The 18,977-nt window shown below is 38.3% G+C and overlaps 1 protein-coding gene across 1 annotated transcript in view; it reads left to right on the top strand.

Moving 5' to 3' along the window:
* The window catches only part of RELN (reelin), a 532,864-nt gene extending 516,813 nt beyond the window's left edge, over positions 1-16,051 (top strand). Inside the window, 4 exon segments of the mRNA XM_030307797.1 lie at positions 2,004-2,223; positions 4,072-4,269; positions 4,900-4,998; positions 14,940-16,051. Of these exon segments, the coding sequence (XP_030163657.1) occupies positions 2,004-2,223; positions 4,072-4,269; positions 4,900-4,998; positions 14,940-15,036 (614 nt within the window). The 3' untranslated portion in view covers positions 15,037-16,051.
* Positions 16,052-18,977: the final 2,926 nt, after the last annotated feature.

The following is an 18,977-nucleotide window of genomic DNA, read 5'->3' on the forward strand; positions in this document are numbered from 1 at the left end:
AGAGAGAGAGGGAGACACAGAATCCAAAGCAGGTTTCAGGCTCTGAGCTGTCAGCACAGAGCCCGATGCAGGGCTCGAACTCATGAACCACGAGATCATGACCTGAGCTGAAGTCAGACGCTTAGCCGACTGAGCCACCCACATGCCTCGCTTCTTGAAGTATTTTCTTAATGCAGAATTCTATAGCACCTCACATTCACCATCCTCCATATAACTCCCTGCCCCAACCACCACCCCCAACACCTTATTTCCACTTCTGAGCCTCTCTCCTTCCTGGCCTAGCTGCCCATCCCTGGATACTTTGCCAATACTCTTTCTTTCTCAGTCTCTCCAACAGCAGCTGTCATAGTCCTCCCAAGATGTAGCTGATGAGTCAAGGTATTCTCTTTTCCAGGTCACTCTGTCACACACACACACACACACACACACACACACACACACACAAAACCCATGACTCAAAAAAATACATTTTTATTGCTCGAGCTTCTAAAACCTGAGTTTACAGTTTGGGACAGAGTATCTACTCAACCCCTAACATCTTAGGAAATTGCCCTCTTGGCCTCATAGAAGGCATACAGCCTTCTTTCCTCTGATGCAATGTTTCCAACAGGTTTCTACTGTTACAAAGTTTACATAATTACCATTATATTCTCAGAACCTACTGCTTGGCCTATAGCAACACTCAATAAATCTTTTTTGAATGAATTCTTACATTGCCTTACATTTTACTGTTTACACAATGTCCACCAATTTATTCAGCAAAATCATTTAGTACTTATAAGATCCCCATAAGTCAGCTATGTTTATATCATTATTCCCACTTTATAGGTAAAGAAACTGAGACTCAGAGAACTTAAGTGACTTGCCTAAGGTGACACAGCTAGTCAGTATCAGAAAGAAGACCATTACTCAGGTTGTTCTTTCCAGTCTCATAACTGAGAGATTTAGCCAACAAGGAGCAGAATTATCCATCTTCCCCAAGGGTACAATGTAAAAATCCACAGATCTGACTTCTGGAGTAGAATATATTTAGATTTCTTGGTTGATTCTATTTCCTTGCCTCCAAGTGAAATGAGTATGATTTATGTAGACTGCTGCACATCTCTCACGTTAGAAATTATTTCACGGTCATCTTTTTCCTCTATTCTCATTATCAGCTCATTCCTCTATTCTCTGAGACCAGCTGGATCTGCCCATGCATTAGCTGGAGAATTTGAACTTTAGGCAAATGAACAAATCAGATGTCTCACAAGCAGTCCTAGATGTCTGGAATTTGCCTGCTCCCCTGATCCAGTAGAGCTATGACCTTTTAATTTGGAACTATTGCAGATGTTTAGGAAAGTTGTGCTGTTCAAATCAAGGGCAAATGCAAGCACACGCACATTTGCTAATGTACTGTCTCGAATGCCGGTATTTCAGCATAGTGGTCTCATACTTGCAGTTTATTCGCTATTCATTTATTTATCTCATCTTGTTATTGCATATTGTATATGTGCTTGTGTTAGCTGCTGGAATCCAACAATGAATAAAATGCAGACTCTGCTCTCAAGAATCAAGTATAGAGCTAGAAGAAGAACAAGAATATGACTTATCCTATTTTCTGCTCCAGAGTTATACTAGGGAGAAAGAAATTAGGTTGGCCTCTCATGCCAGGGTGAGAACTCCCTAGCAAGACCCATCATTGGTAAACACACAGGCGCGGCCAGATGCTGTTGGTATTTAAACAATAGATTTACGTGAACAATAAGTATATAAGCACCTACATAATTAAGTAAACATTGACTCAAAGGTAATGGGATTTTTTTTTCAAGAACACAAGCCAATAATTGATAAAAAAAAAAAAAAAGAGAGAGAGAGAAACATTTATTTCGAGGAGTCTATATCTTCTTGGTATTTTGTCATTCTTACAGGAGCAAGAATGGATGAAACCTGAAACTGAATACTTGATCTTTAATGATTCTGCTTTCCGTAGCTGATGTTTGCAATTATTCCCTTCCCTCTAGGTGATGACTGCTCTGTTTTCAGTCATGATCTTCCCAGTTACATTAAAGATAATTTCGAGTCAGCAAGAGTCACTGAGGCAAACTGGGAGACCATTCAAGGTGGAGGGATAGGAAGTGGCTGTGGGCAGCTGGCACCCTATGCCCATGGAGACTCACTGTATTTTAACGGCTGTCAGATAAGGCAAGCTGCCACCAAGCCTCTGGACCTCACTCGAGCAAGGTAACAAAACTCCTGTGTTCTGCTTCAGATGTAGAATTGGTCACAAGACTGGCTACTTTCCACTGCCTGTTAGATTGAATCATGAACTTCATGGCACAGGTGTCACAAAGTGTTGGAAGCCAAAATGTCATTTGAATTTGGGATGAGGAAGCATTATGTGTTTCTACAACTCAGAATTCTGCTTTGCTTAAATTTATTGCAGAATTACCTTGTCTTTCTTCGCATGCACTGGCCGAGTGGTGGTGACATAGGCATAAGCCAGAAGAAATGGCCAAATATAAAAAATTGATAAGTATATCAAATCAACCTGTCGTATACCTTAAACCCACACAATGTTTGACATCAATTATGTCTCAATAAAACTGAAAAAATAACTAAAAAATGTTAAATTGGCTGAAGACAATCTACATAGATAATTTAATGTGGACTGTTTGCAAGTATGTAAATATAAATGTGTGTGCAAAGTAGATTTTGTAGTCAGGCAAACACATACCTGTAGTTAGCTTATGTAGGTTACAATAAATAGAAGTGGAGGCCCAATGGATGGATTATGGGGACTTTAAACGTTCACATGCTCCAAGAGCTGCTTATTAATGCAAAATAGAGTGCTCAGACACTGTGCAAATCAACCAGGAAAGTGACAGAGAAAAAGAGACCCCAGGAAGGTTAGATTTCCTTCTCCACCTGGCCTCCACAGCTGTGCCACTTCTGCCAGTACAAACATGGCTTTTTGTCTGTGTAATTCAAAAAACAAAACAAAAAAGAAGATTCCAAGGCTTTATGAAGATTGCAAAGTATTAGACTAGAGTATTCACAGAATGCTGGAAAGCGTTCAGTAGCTACAAATATATTGGAAAACTGGGTGTTTGGTTATTAACCAAATGTAGATGTTTACTTAAGACTTTTCACTTTGGAAAACATTAGTAATGTATTTTCAGAGGCAGAAAGGTAAGTTTAGGTTCTTTCACTGTGATAAACAATGAAAACGTAATTATTTTGGTAATCATGGAGATACCAAAATTTTGTTCACCCATCCCATTCTTTCCTACCAAAAAGATGTACTTAATCTGGGGACAACCTGATATTTCCTTGACCCCATCTACAGCTACAACTAGCTGCTTAATTAACAATTGCACACCATGTTGTACAAGCAAGTCTAATTCATGCCATTTATAAGTTTTGAGCCCACTGCTTTATTTCACCAGCTCCCCTAAGTGGGACTACTGTATTAATTGCTAGGACTCTGATTAGATATAGATTAGATATTAAACATAGATTTCCTGTGTTTAAAAACTGTATCTTCTAAGGGTAGGGATGCCTGTGAACTTGAAACAGAATAGCAGACATGGTCCTGAGCCGTGGACCATGTCTAACTCAGTTTTCCCTCCACTCTGATCTCCAGACATCTGTCCTAAAATAGACATGATGATTTATCCTTGCGCAGATGCTATTCAGCTTGGAGCTATTTGTAAAAAAAAAATTAAAAAAAAAAAAGTATAAATATTGTGGTTTTAGTCCTTGTCCTCTCTGTGTCCTCCTGCCTACTTGGCCCCTATTACCTTTCAAAGAATAGAAGATATTTTAGGTGACACAGAGCTTTGAAAGTCAAAATTGTTTTCTTGGCGTAGAACACCAGCCTTCTAAGATTATCTCTCATATGTATGATGTAAAAGATAATATAAATAAATTTTATTGCTAATATGATTCAGTCATAAGACTGGTTGCTTCTCTTTCTACTCTGTGACCTCAGAAATTATGGACTTTAGGATCAAGAAAGGTAAAAGAAAAAAAAATTAGAAAGTATAAAACTTTGAATACCACCTGACGCTTGTTTCCCTGTGTTTTCAGCAAAATCATGTTTGTTTTGCAAATTGGGAGCATGTCACAGACAGACAGCTGCAACAGTGACCTGAGTGGCCCCCACGCCGTGGACAAGGCCGTGCTGCTGCAGTACAGTGTCAACAATGGGGTCACCTGGCACGTCATCGCACAGCATCAGCCCAAGGACTTCACACAGGCTCAGCGAGTGTCTTACAATGTCCCCCTGTAAGTGGCCTGAATGGAAAGGCATGGTCTCATGCGTGATCCCTGAGAATCACAGGGTCTGAGCTGGAAGTTTGGTGAAGTTACTGGAACAACAGCACAGAAGCAGGTGGTGGCACAGCCAAGACTAACCCAGACCCCCCGAAGTTGTGTCACTGTTTTCTGTTAGGCAAGGAACCAGGTGCAACAGGGAATAGAGAATAACAACTAAATGCAAAGGCACTTTTTGGGTATTTCCCTTTCTCTAACCAGTATTTCTAGTCCTTTAGAAAGAAACATTGTTAATTTTCTACACTCATTTGAAAGTTTTCTGAGGGTAGGCAACCATGTCACTTTTGCTTAGCATTGTATCCCCAGCCTTTAGCACAGTGTCTGTCACACAGAAGCCATGTCACGTTTGTTGGCTGAAAACAGTGCTTTTCCAGGTACCACCGGGGCATGGGGAAGCAGGGAGGGAGTTGTAAAAGAATTACAAGTCCTTGAGGAGCCAAATCCTAGGACCTAAGCAAATCTGAATTCCATACCCTAAGTTTTGTTGATTTAGGCTAGCCTATTCTGTTTGAAGTCTGCAAGTCACATACCAAGGAAGTTTTGTTTTCTAGCATTTAACCTCTTTGTCCTTCTGTGACCCAGGGAGGCCCGGATGAAAGGAGTTTTATTGCGCTGGTGGCAACCGCGCCACAATGGAACAGGTCATGATCAGTGGGCTTTGGACCATGTGGAGGTCGTCCTGTGAGTATCTGATGCGTAGCATCCCATGTCCCTTGCAGGAAGGTTTGAAATTCCTTTGATGTGGCATGCTCCTTAATTCAGTAACAACCGCTCCTAATGAGAAGCCCCCACAAGACTTTGGCCTACACTCTTCAGCAACTGCAATCTGTAGCTTAGGTCAACCTGAAATAGCCAAGTCCCAAATGCAGTTTAATGTACCTTAGACAACTTCAGTGAGCAAAAGATTTATGTGTGCATTTGACAACATTCGTTAAATGGGATGAAACAAAAGCCTCAGGGTAAATGGGAAACAGTGTCTTTGCCACATCTAGGTTGCCTTATAAAATGGCATGACGTCCCTCAGAAGGGAAGGGATCTGTACTGGTCAGTGTGCAGAGTGTTTCTGGCTGAAGTGCCCAGTTACAAACACCTGTCCGAGCCACCGATGCCTTAGGCAGCCTACAGTTTAGTGACGTGGTTGCTATTAGAGCAAGGCATTTGTGGTTTCAGATTCCTCCCGCCCCATCCCAGACCCTTGCAAGCTGAGGGTGTCCCCCTGTGGCTTCTCCCATAGAATAGCTGAGGGTGTCCCCCTGTGGCTTCTCCCATAGAATAAAGCTGGCGCCGCTGTCCCCTTAGCCGGGTTGACTGTTGTGCAGAGAGATGATTGCTTTTTCTCTAACAATCTAGTTCCTGTAGAACTGGAACGGGAAAGCTTATGTCTCGACGTGTTCGGACTGATGGCTCCAAGTGGTTGGCAAGGAGAGGCGAATCTTCTCGGTAGATAGGTTCAAATGTTCATTCTGTTTACCAGATCAAAAATGAAATCAGCCCTTTGGCTGATTTCAGTCATTTTGAAAGCAAACGTAAATAATTAATTGGTAGGAAAACTACCAGATCTGTTTTCTTTCAATCATAGCCATGAGCTGAATTTTTCAGTCTTGACTTAGCCCTCGTCTTAGTTTTCACTGAGGCACCTGCTTGCATGGCATCCATATCAACCCCCAAATCCAAGAGCAACCCAGTCCCTACACAAGTCCCCACTGTGCGCTCTGCTGCTTTGGACAACTTGCTGGGCTCTGCCTCCACAAGACAAAGTTGAAGTTTAAAATCACAGTCCATATTCATCTGGATCTATATATGAGGCTGATGTTTTACTTAGATATTGATTTCCTCAGACTACAGTATTCCAGGAGAATAGAACAAAACCTGGGCTCTAAAATGAACACATATATATGGTAAGGCCAGAGAGAGATGTCCAAATAGACCAAGAACCAATCCTAGAGCCTTTCTGCCCTAAATACTCTCCTTTCAGATCAGCGTTTCTCAATCTGATTGAACATCAGAATCACTCAGGAGCTTTTGGAAGAAGCATCCCTCTGGATGGTTTGATTGAAATTGATCTGCAGTGGGACCTGAGCATCAGTCTTTTTAAAAGACGCCCCGAGTGATTCTAATAAACTGGTTGAGAATCCAATTTAGAGTCAATAAACACTTTGTATCTTTCAAGTCTCTTGCCAAGACGGTTTACATTAATAGGGCTTCGTGTGCCTGACAAAGCATTATGAACTCCGATGGAAACTTAAAAACTTGACAGTCCTCAAAAGAAAGCAGCGAATACTGCCCTTGGGGTAGACATGACAATCCTTAACATGTCATGTGTGTGAGTAGATTAGAGATTTCTTCTCCTGCCACCCAACCAAACAATTTCAGTTATCAGTTTTGGATTTCCGAGACATATCATCACCACAATACCCTCCCTTGAACAAAATTAAAGAGCAGGTGGGGTCAGCTGTGCAAATATACTCCGTGGTGGGAAACAGCCCCTTTGCAACTTTGAAGCAAACTCTGTCCTTCCTTCCCTGTTGACTTGCTTCCTCAGAGTCTCTCAGAGCATCAGCAGGAAGCCTCACCACATAGCTCCCAAGTGACCCTCTCGAATACCTGGTGTTGGTTAATTTTTATAAGCAGCCACCGGCATCATGCTGTTACTACAAGAATCAAGTTTGGATTATAGGAAATCTATCATATCGATCATTTTTCTGGAGAAAGAATCTGTGTGTAATGACTTCACTTTTATTCCATCTCCAGAATTTTAGTCCTCTGAAGAATTTATCACTTACCAGGCACTGTCTGCTCTTACTCTGCATTATTCTTGCAGACTTTTCAGACACTAAAACATTTTGAATGAGAAAAGAGCATTTCCACATATGCACAGTGTTGCATGATTTGGACTTCATTCGGTGTCTTCTTTCAGTGAATGATTTAAAAATTATAATTCACACATATCACCAAATAATTTTATTTTTTTTATATCACACAGATAATTTTAAAAGGAAATACTAGCTCTTTAATGACATTTCAAAATTTTGTTAACAATAAAGGGTATACTTTGCTTTCTTTCCTTTCTTTCTTTTTTTTGGAGAAAGAAACAGAAATTATATTTTCAGAACCATCTTTTTGATATTTTGCTCTTGTGTTAGGATTTAACATTTCTATACCAACTGTCCCCTTCCATAGCACTTCTTTTCAGAAGAGTCAAAGGTTTTAAGGCATTCACTAACTAATATGCCCTTGATAGCTCTACAAAATAATCACTTTAAGTCATTCATTTGATGAGTTTAAAATAAAAAATAAAGTTCCAGAGAATTCAGAAAAATAAAACACGATAATTCTCCAAAGGGTCTTTCAACCAAATGAAGCACCAAGAAGCTAGCCAAGATTTGCTTCATGATTCACAAATATTACTAATTATAATTTTGCTACAGCAGATATATACTTAGAAATAGAGAGGTAGAGGGGTGCCTGGGTGGCTCAGTCGGTTAAGTGTCCGACTTCAGCTTGGGTCATGATCTCACGGTTCGTGGGTTCGAGCCCTGCGTCGGGCACTGTGCTGACAGCCCAGAGCCTGGAGCCTGCTTCGGATTCTGTGTCTCCCTCTCTCTCTGCAACTCCCCTGCTCATGCTCTTTTTCCCTTTCTCTCAAAATTTGGATAATAAAACATTTAAAAAATTAAAAAAAAAAGAAATAGGGAGGTAGAATACTCCCATAAATCCCTATTAATTCGAAATATCCTCGAATTCACTATACTTTTATATGATAACATTTAGTGATATAAACTAGCATTGCTAAGTCCTCAAGTGTGGAAGAGAGAGGAGACTGGGGTGCAAATCTAAAGAGATACAAGCCCTACTTAACTGATGACTCCAAATATGGCTGCTAATATGTTTTTGCAACTAATGGTTGGAAAACCATTACATTGTTAGAACGTATTTTCTTTTCTGAGTGAACACTGGCCTTAATCTAACTTTATTACCATAGTTTTGCTTCTGTGCATGTGCACTAAGGACACATGCTAAAAATCCCTAGAAAGAAAAATTCCAGTCACGCATGGTATCTTGAAAATAACCTCAGCACTGCCCATATTAACTACAAAGGTACATAAATGAGTTTGATGAGAACAAATTCAGCACTTTTAAAAATATTTCAAGGTTTAGGAATGCATCCTAAATTGACAACATACATAACAAATGTTTAACCTAATGGGTTAATTCTAAAATACTCCATGTGGAAGGATTTGCGTTTCATAAATATAGATGTACAGAATGACAAGCCCCACATCATAAAAGAGTAAAAGCACCATTTAGCACTTAACAAGCAAAGTCACTTATGCTTTATGCTTGTTTGAGAGTGAAATCTTTTCATCCTGGTGATGTTTTTCAGTAAAACCTGCCCATGAAAAGCTCTTCATGAGAATTGGCCACTGCTATTCTGGCATAAAACAGATGTACTAAATTGACAGATGACTTTTTCCCAGCCTCACTAGCTTACCAAAAGGCCTTATTCCGTAAAGTCTGAGCAATATAGCAGAACACAGTCACTGGCAACCATGTCAGAAACCTAATGTCTCTGAATTCACTTGCTAGTAGAGAACGTTCATTTTGCAGTAAATGTTTGTGAACACCCTTGGGCAGACCCCTCACAAGATCCATGCTGGTGGGGTTCTTCTTAGGATAAAAGAGAAATCTTGGTCTTAATCGTTTTTGTGGGGCACTCATCCTTTTATCCTAAGAATCTCCCTCACCCAACTCCGCATCTCATTCACACATCACATTTTTTTGTGTACGTGTCTAAGTCACAACCTGTCATGTGTATAATGAAGTGGGCCAATTTTTGCATGTGTACCTTGAAAGCAAATGGCTCGGTAAAGAGCCTTTGTGAATTGACTTACTAAAGAGTGAATAATTACCACATTTACTGGGTATGAAAACCAATATGTTGCTAACTATGGTCTTAAACGCATTTATCAGATTTCAATAATATGAGTACCATCATGACCCATCCCCTCATGCTATCCATTATCAAAATACTGTCACATTTTTGGCACAAATGATTTTTGGAGATGAGCATAGTACATTTGTTGCAAAGCATATTTATCCTTTACTAATTTGACTGTGTTATCTGATGTAGAGGACTTCTGTATTTTTTAAAGCCCATTCCTTAATATATTCAGGAAATAAGTATTTTCTAAAATGTAAATAACTGAAAAAAACAGACAATAAATTAAGGTTAGTTATTAACTACTACTTTCCTATTTATACTTTATACACAACATTTATGCCAAATGTAGTACTAAGCTACATGTACCTTGACATATGGTTATGAGCAAATATTGCATGTTGCATTACATTAAAAAGTTAAATATATGTATATATCAGGTGTAGGAGAATAAGAAATAACTTCTTTAATTTTTATTTTCAAAAGAGATGAAAAATCCTATATTGCATCTAAACCTGATCAGACTTTTATGACTAATCACAGTGCTGCATGCATTGAAAGGCATTTTTTAACTTGTGTTATATTTCATTATTTGCTGTCATTGGTTTTCCACTAGAGTAAGGTAAGTCCTCTTACTAACTCTGGGTAATTGTTGCCTAATAGTCTCATCAGTGTTACCTGCATTAACAAAAGTCTTGTCGAAGACCTTTGCAATTAAAAAAAGATCTGTGAAAACAAAGTTATGTATGATATTGGGATATACTGGGACATTTGGAACCTAGATCATGTAAAGTCAGAGTTCAGCAAAATTGTGGTAATTCTTTAGTGTACGTGCAATATTGGGCACAACAGCATAGACAGAGTGCTAATCAGCATAGCTTTATTGAGTAACAAATTTCACTCTGTGCCTGAGACTGTATTAGAGAAATTAAAAACTAGAGATGAGTGTCAAAGACCTAGGGGCTCTGATTAAATGTAATGTCTCTCAAAAGATCTGTTGTGCTGGAGATGCGTGCGGGTACCTTGACTTTTTAATTCTGTTTTAAATTAATAAGTGAATTGGCAGGGGTGCCTGGGTGGTTCAGTCAATTGAGTGTCTGACTCTTGGTTTGAGCTCAGGTCATGATCTCATGGTTCACGAGTTTGAGCCCCACGACGGGCTCCGCGCTAGCAGTGTGAGACTTGCTTGGGATTCTCTCTCTCCCTCTCTCTCTGCCCCTCCCCTGCTCCCACTCTCTCTCTCTCTCTCTCTCTCAAAATAAATTAATAAACATTAAAAAATATTTTTAAAAAATAAGTGAATTGGCAGAAAGTAGTGGACCTATTCTTAATATTTGTGAGTTCTAGATCCTATCCTTAGGTAAGATTTGCCTTCTTTAATATGTAGTTACATTTGTCCTCCAGTGGTGATATTTTAAAACTTAGGAAAGAAGTTAAAATGGTTTTATCATTTATTAATCATCTGCATGTTATGCTAGGGGTTTTCACTTAATCCTTACAACTCCCTGAGGTACACATTATTAGATATTATTCTTCTTCCCTCTTAGCAGAGAAAATAAATACGAAATTTTCAACATTTGTGAGGTATCTGAGCCTACACTTATCTATATGTAGCCTTCCTAAAAATGCAAGGTGTTGAAAATAAAATGTCCGGCATCCTCTACTCAGGGGAGTTTCATTGATTAGTTTGAACAGTGGCATCTCATCTTGTACTCACCAGTATTTCTCTAAAAGATGTGACAGTCCCCTGGATTCTTACTTCTGCATTCGTATAAGGTGTTAATTATTGTATCATATGTTTTGATAATGAATAAATAAATGACTGATCAGTAAAAAAAAGCCTACATTTCGAGGATCTCAAACTACTTCTGCCAAGGCTCTATCTTCCCCATTTCTGTTGGAAAATCCAATAAAAATCAATTGAAATTTTTTTTCGTAATAATTGATGACCTAACATAGCGGCTCCAGTGAAGAGTAACAGTTCAAAATAGCATAGAGTCTTTCTTGAAAGTTCTTGCAAGATCCATATTTCCTATGCAGAAACAGAGAAGGGTCTTATATTTCCATCTAAGTCTCTAAAGTCACTCAGCGATAGTAGAAATTTAAGTTAGCATTTCCAACATGCCACTGACATTCAGTTTCCCTTCTTTCAATGACTTACAAAGGAGAATTTAAAAATGGACCAAGTTCTATGCACAGCCAAAGCAAATCAATATGCCAAGTAGCCTAGTTGATATGCCTTGGGATGAATATTACCTGCTTTCATTGTACTTAAAATTTTTTTAAATTACTTTCCCCTGTAATTGCAGTGGAAAAATAAATCTTTAAAATTCCATCACACCAATAATTATTTTGGTAATAAGGTTATCTACAGCTATATATCTACATATATCAGAAACAAAAATAGGGGGTGCCTGGGTGGCTCAGTAGGTTAAGCATCTGACTCTTGATTTCACCTCAGGTCATGATCTCAGGTTGGTGAAGTCAAGCCCCACATCAGGCTCTGCACTGAAGCCTGCTTGGGATTCTGTCTCTCCCCACCCCTCTTTGTCCCTCCCCCACTCTATCTCTCTACCCCTACCCTGTTATATAGAAAAGTTGCTTTAAAGCCATTAAACGTACACCTCAACTTTTATTAAAACTTTAATGTTCCTTTGTTCCCATATATTGAGGTCACTTTCATGTCAATGTAGATTGCATTGAGATAACTAAATATCTTGAGTGTTCTGAGTTTTCTTTTCCTATGTAAAATATCTTAACTATTTTAAATTATCTTTGAGTACCTTGTATCTTCAAACATGTTTACAACAGAATAATTTTCATTGCTTTAACTTTGCAGTTATTCTTTATAGTTAAAGAGTAATGATTTACAACAGGAATCCAATCAGTAAGTCACCAAAAGTTCAACAAACATGCCTTGACCAACCACGGGAGAGGCAGGAGTCTCAGTGCTGTGGTGTGGGGGTGGGAGGGAATGGGGGGCAAGCCACCACACTGACAGAACACAGTTAATCTCCATTCAAAGCAGAAAATGAGCACGATGAGGGTTCAAAATAGGGGGGACATCCCTTCAGGGAGCAATAAATAAAATGTGATACTTGGAAAAAATGTAGAAACACAAGAAGTGATGTAGGGGATTGGTCAGTGAGGCAGATGGAAGAGGTTCAAGGTGGCTCTGACTAGAGCAGTCTGTATGGGAACGTAGTGGAAGAAAGGACTTAAACAACAGAGTAAGATTAAACCTGCAGAGAACTTGAAGTATCGGGCTAGGTTGGCTTAGATGTGGCTCCATAGACAAGAGGATTGCGAATGGCTTGTTCCAAGGTAGAGTCAGCATTTGAGGGAAAGTTTACAGAGTCTGGTGTGCAAAACACGCTGTATGTATGTGGAAAGATAGGCACAATGTATCAATGATATTTTCTCAGGATCTCGTGGTTTCTTTTCAGTGGTGTTTTTTCCATAAAGGGAGAGAGTGAGAAGACTAGGTTAGGAGGCCACCATGATACCCAGGGAAAAGGCCACAAGATGACCTACTGTGCTGGGAGGAAGATGACCAGTGTCAGTCCTGGTATTTTGTGACTAAAGAAGCGACAGGATTTTTTCTCCTGACACTTGACTAGTTCAAGACATTAACTCATTGTCCTCTTTTTGTAACTGGACTTTACATAGGTAGCAATTAGTACTTATAGCAGATAATAAATAATAAAGTTAATAATATTTAATTATTATAAAATTATTAAAAAACATAATATGTAATAATAAATTCACTTCATCCTTCAACCATGACATTGAAACTGGTCAACTTAGTTGATAGATGTAACACTGTCACATCAGGGGAGAAAGGAAGGGTGGTAAAGTTACTGAAGATAAACCTCTTTTTGTGTGTGTTTTTCTCTGCAGTTGCTTCAGAGTGTATTCTAGCTTCCATTCTATAGTGTCTAGCAGTTTGATAATACAGAAACCCAGAGTAGAAAGTTATTAGCACCTCAATACAAAATATATATATCAATGTGATGTCTATTTTTTTATCAGGTTTTCAGCACAGGTATTATTGCTTTTTGATTAAACATATCTGATGATACTGACTTTATGTATTTTCCTTTGAGACATTTTATTATAAATATTTTCTAATGATCAAACAACTATAAAATCATCATTTTAAAGGTTTCTGTATGTTACAAATGTAATATGATATTACTTAATTGTAATATCTAGTATAATATACTAGGTAAAAGTATCATTTTACACCCTGCCTGGTATAGTGATCATTAATAACCCAAAACATGCCACTGAGTGCAAAATTGTCCCTTCCCTTCTCTTTACCCTAATTAAGTTCATGTCATGTTGACCTTCATGGTGGAATCAGATCACACATGACATTATCCCACTCCAGATACATTTTATGTTTCCCTGAAATTAAGGAGGAAAAAACTTGGTGTCCACACAGTTTTTAAGAGACTCGGTAAATCTGAAAAATATCGATAGGCTCGCATTTAAAAACCACATTTTGGGGGGTGCCTGGGTAGCTCAGTTAAGCGTCAGACTCCGGAGCAGGTCATGATCTCACAGTTCTGGGTTCAAGCCCCGCATTGGACTCTGTGCTGACCGACAGCTCAGAGCCTGGAGCCTGCTTTCGATTCTGTATCTCCCTCTCTCTCTGCCCCTCCCCTGCTCCCACTCTGTCTGTCTCTCAAAAATAAATAAACATTAAAAAAATTTTTAAAGCCACGTTTTGATGCCACCTATAGATATGTTGTCACTCAGGTCAGCATGTGAAAGAAGTATGGTTCTTTTTAGTGATGTTATAGATAACGATCCTTTTTAAAGCATATTTTCCGTTCCAAAACTTTTAACCGCTGTCTCTACCAATATTGCACAATTTCCTACCGACTCCCAAAATCCATCTTCCGTACTTTTAGCAGCTTCACATATAATATGTATGTATGCATATGTGTACGTACATACGTGGAGGAAATATATGACCCCTACACAATTACACATTTAGTTACACCTTCTTGGTATTTATGATCTTTTTTCCAGTCAAGTGTCTTTCTTTTCCATAAGACCATGTTTATAGAGCCCAGATGCTTATTGTTTGCAGAAGACCATGAAATCCAACTTCCTGAGAAAAATTTGCTTTCTTTTGCCGCTGAGTCTAATCAAATAAGAAGTTCAAGCTGATTCAGCTAACAACTTTGTTTTTCCTCTGTTTGTTTTTGCTTTTTAAGCTTTAAATGAGAATGTTCGCTAAAGGAATCAAATTCTGTTTCCTACTTGTTAAAGATGTGTTTAAATAAGGTAGTGGGTACAGCACACACTTCCTCTCTAATGAAATCCACCCAAGTAGACAGTTTCAGAAAAAAGTCCAAGAATAAAATTCAAAAGCCAGAACAGTTTCATTCCACTTTCACTGTGAATCAAGAGAATTTACCATATTTTCCGGTTTGGAGCTCACTAGTGAACAGAAGGGGCTTTCTTCAAGGCCAAAGACAGTGAATACAGGCGTCAACCTTTAGTTATTCTGTCTTGGGGGAGTAATGTCAGCATGACCTATTAACCATGAACATTTTCAAATAAGTATCAGGCTAACGTAGAACATAGACTACATTGCGCTTTCAGTGATGGGACTTACGTGCTCTTTCTCCTTTCCCTCCCTGCCTCTATCCTTTCTGACGTTAAACAGCACTCGCAAACAAAATTACATGATGAATTTTTCACGACAACACGGGCTCAGGCACTTCTACAACAGAAGACGAAGGTCACTTAGACGATACCCATGAAGAATCAAAAAGTTTATTTTCCTTCCAACATGTGACGTGTTGCTTTCCCATTCTTTTAAAATCTCGCACTGCATCTGATATCAGGAAAATTCTGTGAAGGACTCGGTGATTAACGGAAAGCCCTTCTCAAGACCGAGTGCACACCACTTCCCCACACTGTGAACTAATGACAAGTGACTTATTTTCTCATAAGTAAATGTCTTCATGTTGCTGTGTCCGTGAAAATTGTGATCTGTTGTAATATCAGTTACAGTGGCAGTATTGAAAATAAGAAATAGTTTAACAGAAAAAAAAAGTTTAAGCACAAAAATTTAAGAGATTTTATGTTTAAAATGGCATTTAGTACAGAATTTAACATTCTTGGTCACAAAGCTATTTAAGTGGACTGTATTTCAGCTATGTATCATGTTTTATATGATTAAATTATCATTGTTTGTTTTATGTATTATCTTCTACAGTATAACACATTGACACTGTATTTACTTGTTTTGTTGCAATATTTTGCTGCTGAATTTCAGGCTACTTATATTCTGCAGAAAATTCATTGAAATACCTACTCAAGAAGATAGTTGTAAAGATATTGTATCTCCTTTAATATACTCCTTAAAATGTATGTTGGTTTAGCGTTGTTTTGTGGATAAGAAAAATGCTTGACCTTGAAATATTTTCTACTTAAAAATTGTGGATGAAAACCCTATCTCCCACAAAGTTCCCAGCTCCTTGTCTAAAGATTTTTTTAAAGTGTTCTGTGGCTGATTTACTAACAGTGACTGCCATTTTGTGTCTGTGGTAACAAGAGTGATTTGTAAAACAGTGGATGTTTTCATTGTGTTCTCTTCGTGGATTGTTCTTCCTGCGGGTCATTCTCATACCTTCTGATGAAGTTGTACCAACACCAGCAACATTATGATGGCCCTGTAGCCCTGAACTCTCGATTAACCTAACTGAAAGGTTGTACTCTAGGGTGAACCAAGCTAAAAGCCCATACTTAAATAAAAATTATGTCCATAAGCCACTTGAGGCTCATTTGTCTTTATTCATTTTTTTAATTAAATTTTGTGTCAGATTTGGAGAGCTGATCGATTTTGTAAAAAACGGTGTCAGATGTATTTACTGGTGTTTGGTTTCATCACTGTTAATAACAATTATGAAGCCACACTTTCAATTCAACCATGTTTCTCTTATTCTATTTCTATTAATCACTCTGTTTCTATTAATCACGCTGTAATTACAGTAAGAAAAGTCAATAGAGAATTCTGAAAATTATTGAATTCCTGAGAAATGTTATTAGCTGCTACATAAATACCTGGCTCATAATGAGCCCTCATGCATTCATTCAGCAAATATTTGTGGAATGCTTGCTATGTGGTAGGCACTTTGCTAACTGTTGAGGATAAAAATGGTGATTGGGGCATTTTCCCTGCTTGTAATGTCTACCAAATAAAAAGCATGTTGGTACTGTTGAATTTGTTGATTTCCCAGAGGATTAAAAAATATCTAAGTAATAGAGTAATAAGCGGCAATAGTATTTCTCACTGAACAGGGGAATGATAAAGGATGATCTCTCTGAGAAGCTTAGCTAAACTTTATTTTAAGCCTAATATCAAATCCATTGTGAATCATTGCCTTGAGATACAGGTCTTCTTTTTTCTGCCAACCTAATTTAATATATGACTTATTTTACACTTTGGTGCACTATTTGACCCATGATTGTCTGTAACTGTTGTATCTTAATTGTTGACTTCTCCTTTCTTGATTCACAAATTGTCTGCTGCTGGTTCCCCATTTGATGGCATTTTTGGTTTGTTTTCTCATTGGTAGAAGGGGTTGAATTTTTCCCAAAGCTTTGTCTTTCCATGCCTTGCGTGTCTGCCATAGACCTACCAGGGGAGCAGGGCTAAGCTATTGTATAGCACTCCCAGTCACCTGTCTTCCTACCGTGAGGACAGGGCTGGCATCCCTTTCAGTCCATCGCCTCAGAGTTTTAATAGTGTACGTGGGGACTTGCATGTAATTGGCTTATTTAATTTGAAAATGTAGTCAGAGTAGGACTTCAACTAATGTTGGTTCAACTGACTTACCTTCCTAAAAGAAACAAAGTTTAATAATACCAGAGATTTAAAAATATTTGCATGGCCAAGTTTCCATGGTTTCTACACAGTTATCTCTTATTCACCATACATTCTAATGTAAATTATACTCAATATCTGAATCTTAGGGGCGCCTGGGTGTCTCAGTGGGTTAGGGGTCTGACTTTGGCTCAGGTCATGATCTCACAGTTTGTGAGTTCAAGTCCCGCGTCTGGCTCTCTGCTGTTGGCACTGATCCCACTTCAGATCCTCTTTTCCCCTCTCTCTCTCTACCCCTCCCCCATTCACATTCTGTCTCTATCTCTCAAAAATAAATGTTAAAAAAAATTTTAAATATATCTGATCTTAAATATAGGCAGTATCACAGATATCTTACCCTTTATCTAAGAAAGAACATGATATGTATATTACTTGGGAAATTCCCCAATTTGAGATGGTCACTCTTGTCCTTACATTTCAAGGTTAAAAAAAGTATAGGCAATCACTAAAATGTGTACCCATTCATTTTAATGTTTGCCAATTGAAATTTTTTGACAACTTGTAGTGCCTTTTTGTACTTTATCTTTTCAACTTTCCTATACATGGCAATTGCCACTTTTTAAATTTTTTTTAATGTTTTTTATTTTTGAGAGAAAAAGAGCGTGAGTGGGGGAGGGGCAGAGAGCAAGAGAGAGACACAGAATCCAAAGCAGGCTCCAGGCTCTGAGCTGTCAGCACAGAGCCTGACGCAGGGTTCAAACCCACGAACCGTGAGATCATGACCTGAACCGAAGTCGGAGACTTAACTGACTAAGCCACCCAGACACCCCAGGAGTTGCCACTTTTAACACTAAATAATATGCCCTTTTCCTAGCTTACTTTTATAAAAAGATATGCACTATTTACTTGAGATGGGCATTTAGGATGTGTTTCAAGTAAAATTTGTTTTTCAAATATGTTTATTGGTTGGGGATAGGGTATCTAGATATCTTGGGATCAGGTTTCTATCATCCAGACAGAACACTGAAGCATTCCTCTCTTGAAAAAAAAACCTATAAACTGAAATTTGAGGAATTGTATAATGAACCAGCCAGAACACCTTGTTCACACAAATAGCTTCCAATCAACTTTTTTTTACTCATGGTAGCTTTGTTATTCAGAAGTGGAGAAAGGATGGACTAGCCAACAAGTGGTACTAAGACAATTTGTTATTCAAGTGAAATAACAGAACTAGATCCCTAGACATATTACACAAAAACAAACCCCAGGTAGATTAAAGACATATAAGGCAGAAGTAAAACTTTACAACTTTTAGAAGAAAATATCATTATGGGATCACGGGAAGAAAGGATTTCTTGAACATTACATAAAACACACCATAAGAAAAGGATTATAGGATTATGGTTTGACTAGAGTCAGTTGTAAAATTTCTGCATAACAGAAGAGACCACAAAGTTTAAAAACCAGCCACTGAATGCGAGAAGATAGAGGCACAATTTACAGTCAATAAAGGATTAGACTCTAGAAAATGTAAAGAACTCATGCAAATAGATAATGGAAGGTAATAATGTGATTTGGGGGGGCGCCTGGCCGGCTCAGTCAGTGGAGCGTGTGACTCTTGATCCCAGGGTTGTAAGTTCGAATCCCACATTGGGTGTAGAAAACATGGGATGGAGACCAAAAAAATACAGTATTGTACTATTTTTTTTTAAATAAAGTCTTTTAAAAGTAATAATGTAATTTTCTTTAAATTGAACATTTAAATCAAAAATTTACTGAAGGAAAAACTGGAATGACAGAAGATTAAAGCGTTCAACCTCACCAATAATCAAAAAAACATCATTTGAAACAAGAATGATGTCATACCTAATC

This window comes from Lynx canadensis, chromosome A2 (assembly GCF_007474595.2).
Source record: "Lynx canadensis isolate LIC74 chromosome A2, mLynCan4.pri.v2, whole genome shotgun sequence".
Taxonomy (NCBI): domain Eukaryota; kingdom Metazoa; phylum Chordata; class Mammalia; order Carnivora; family Felidae; genus Lynx; species Lynx canadensis.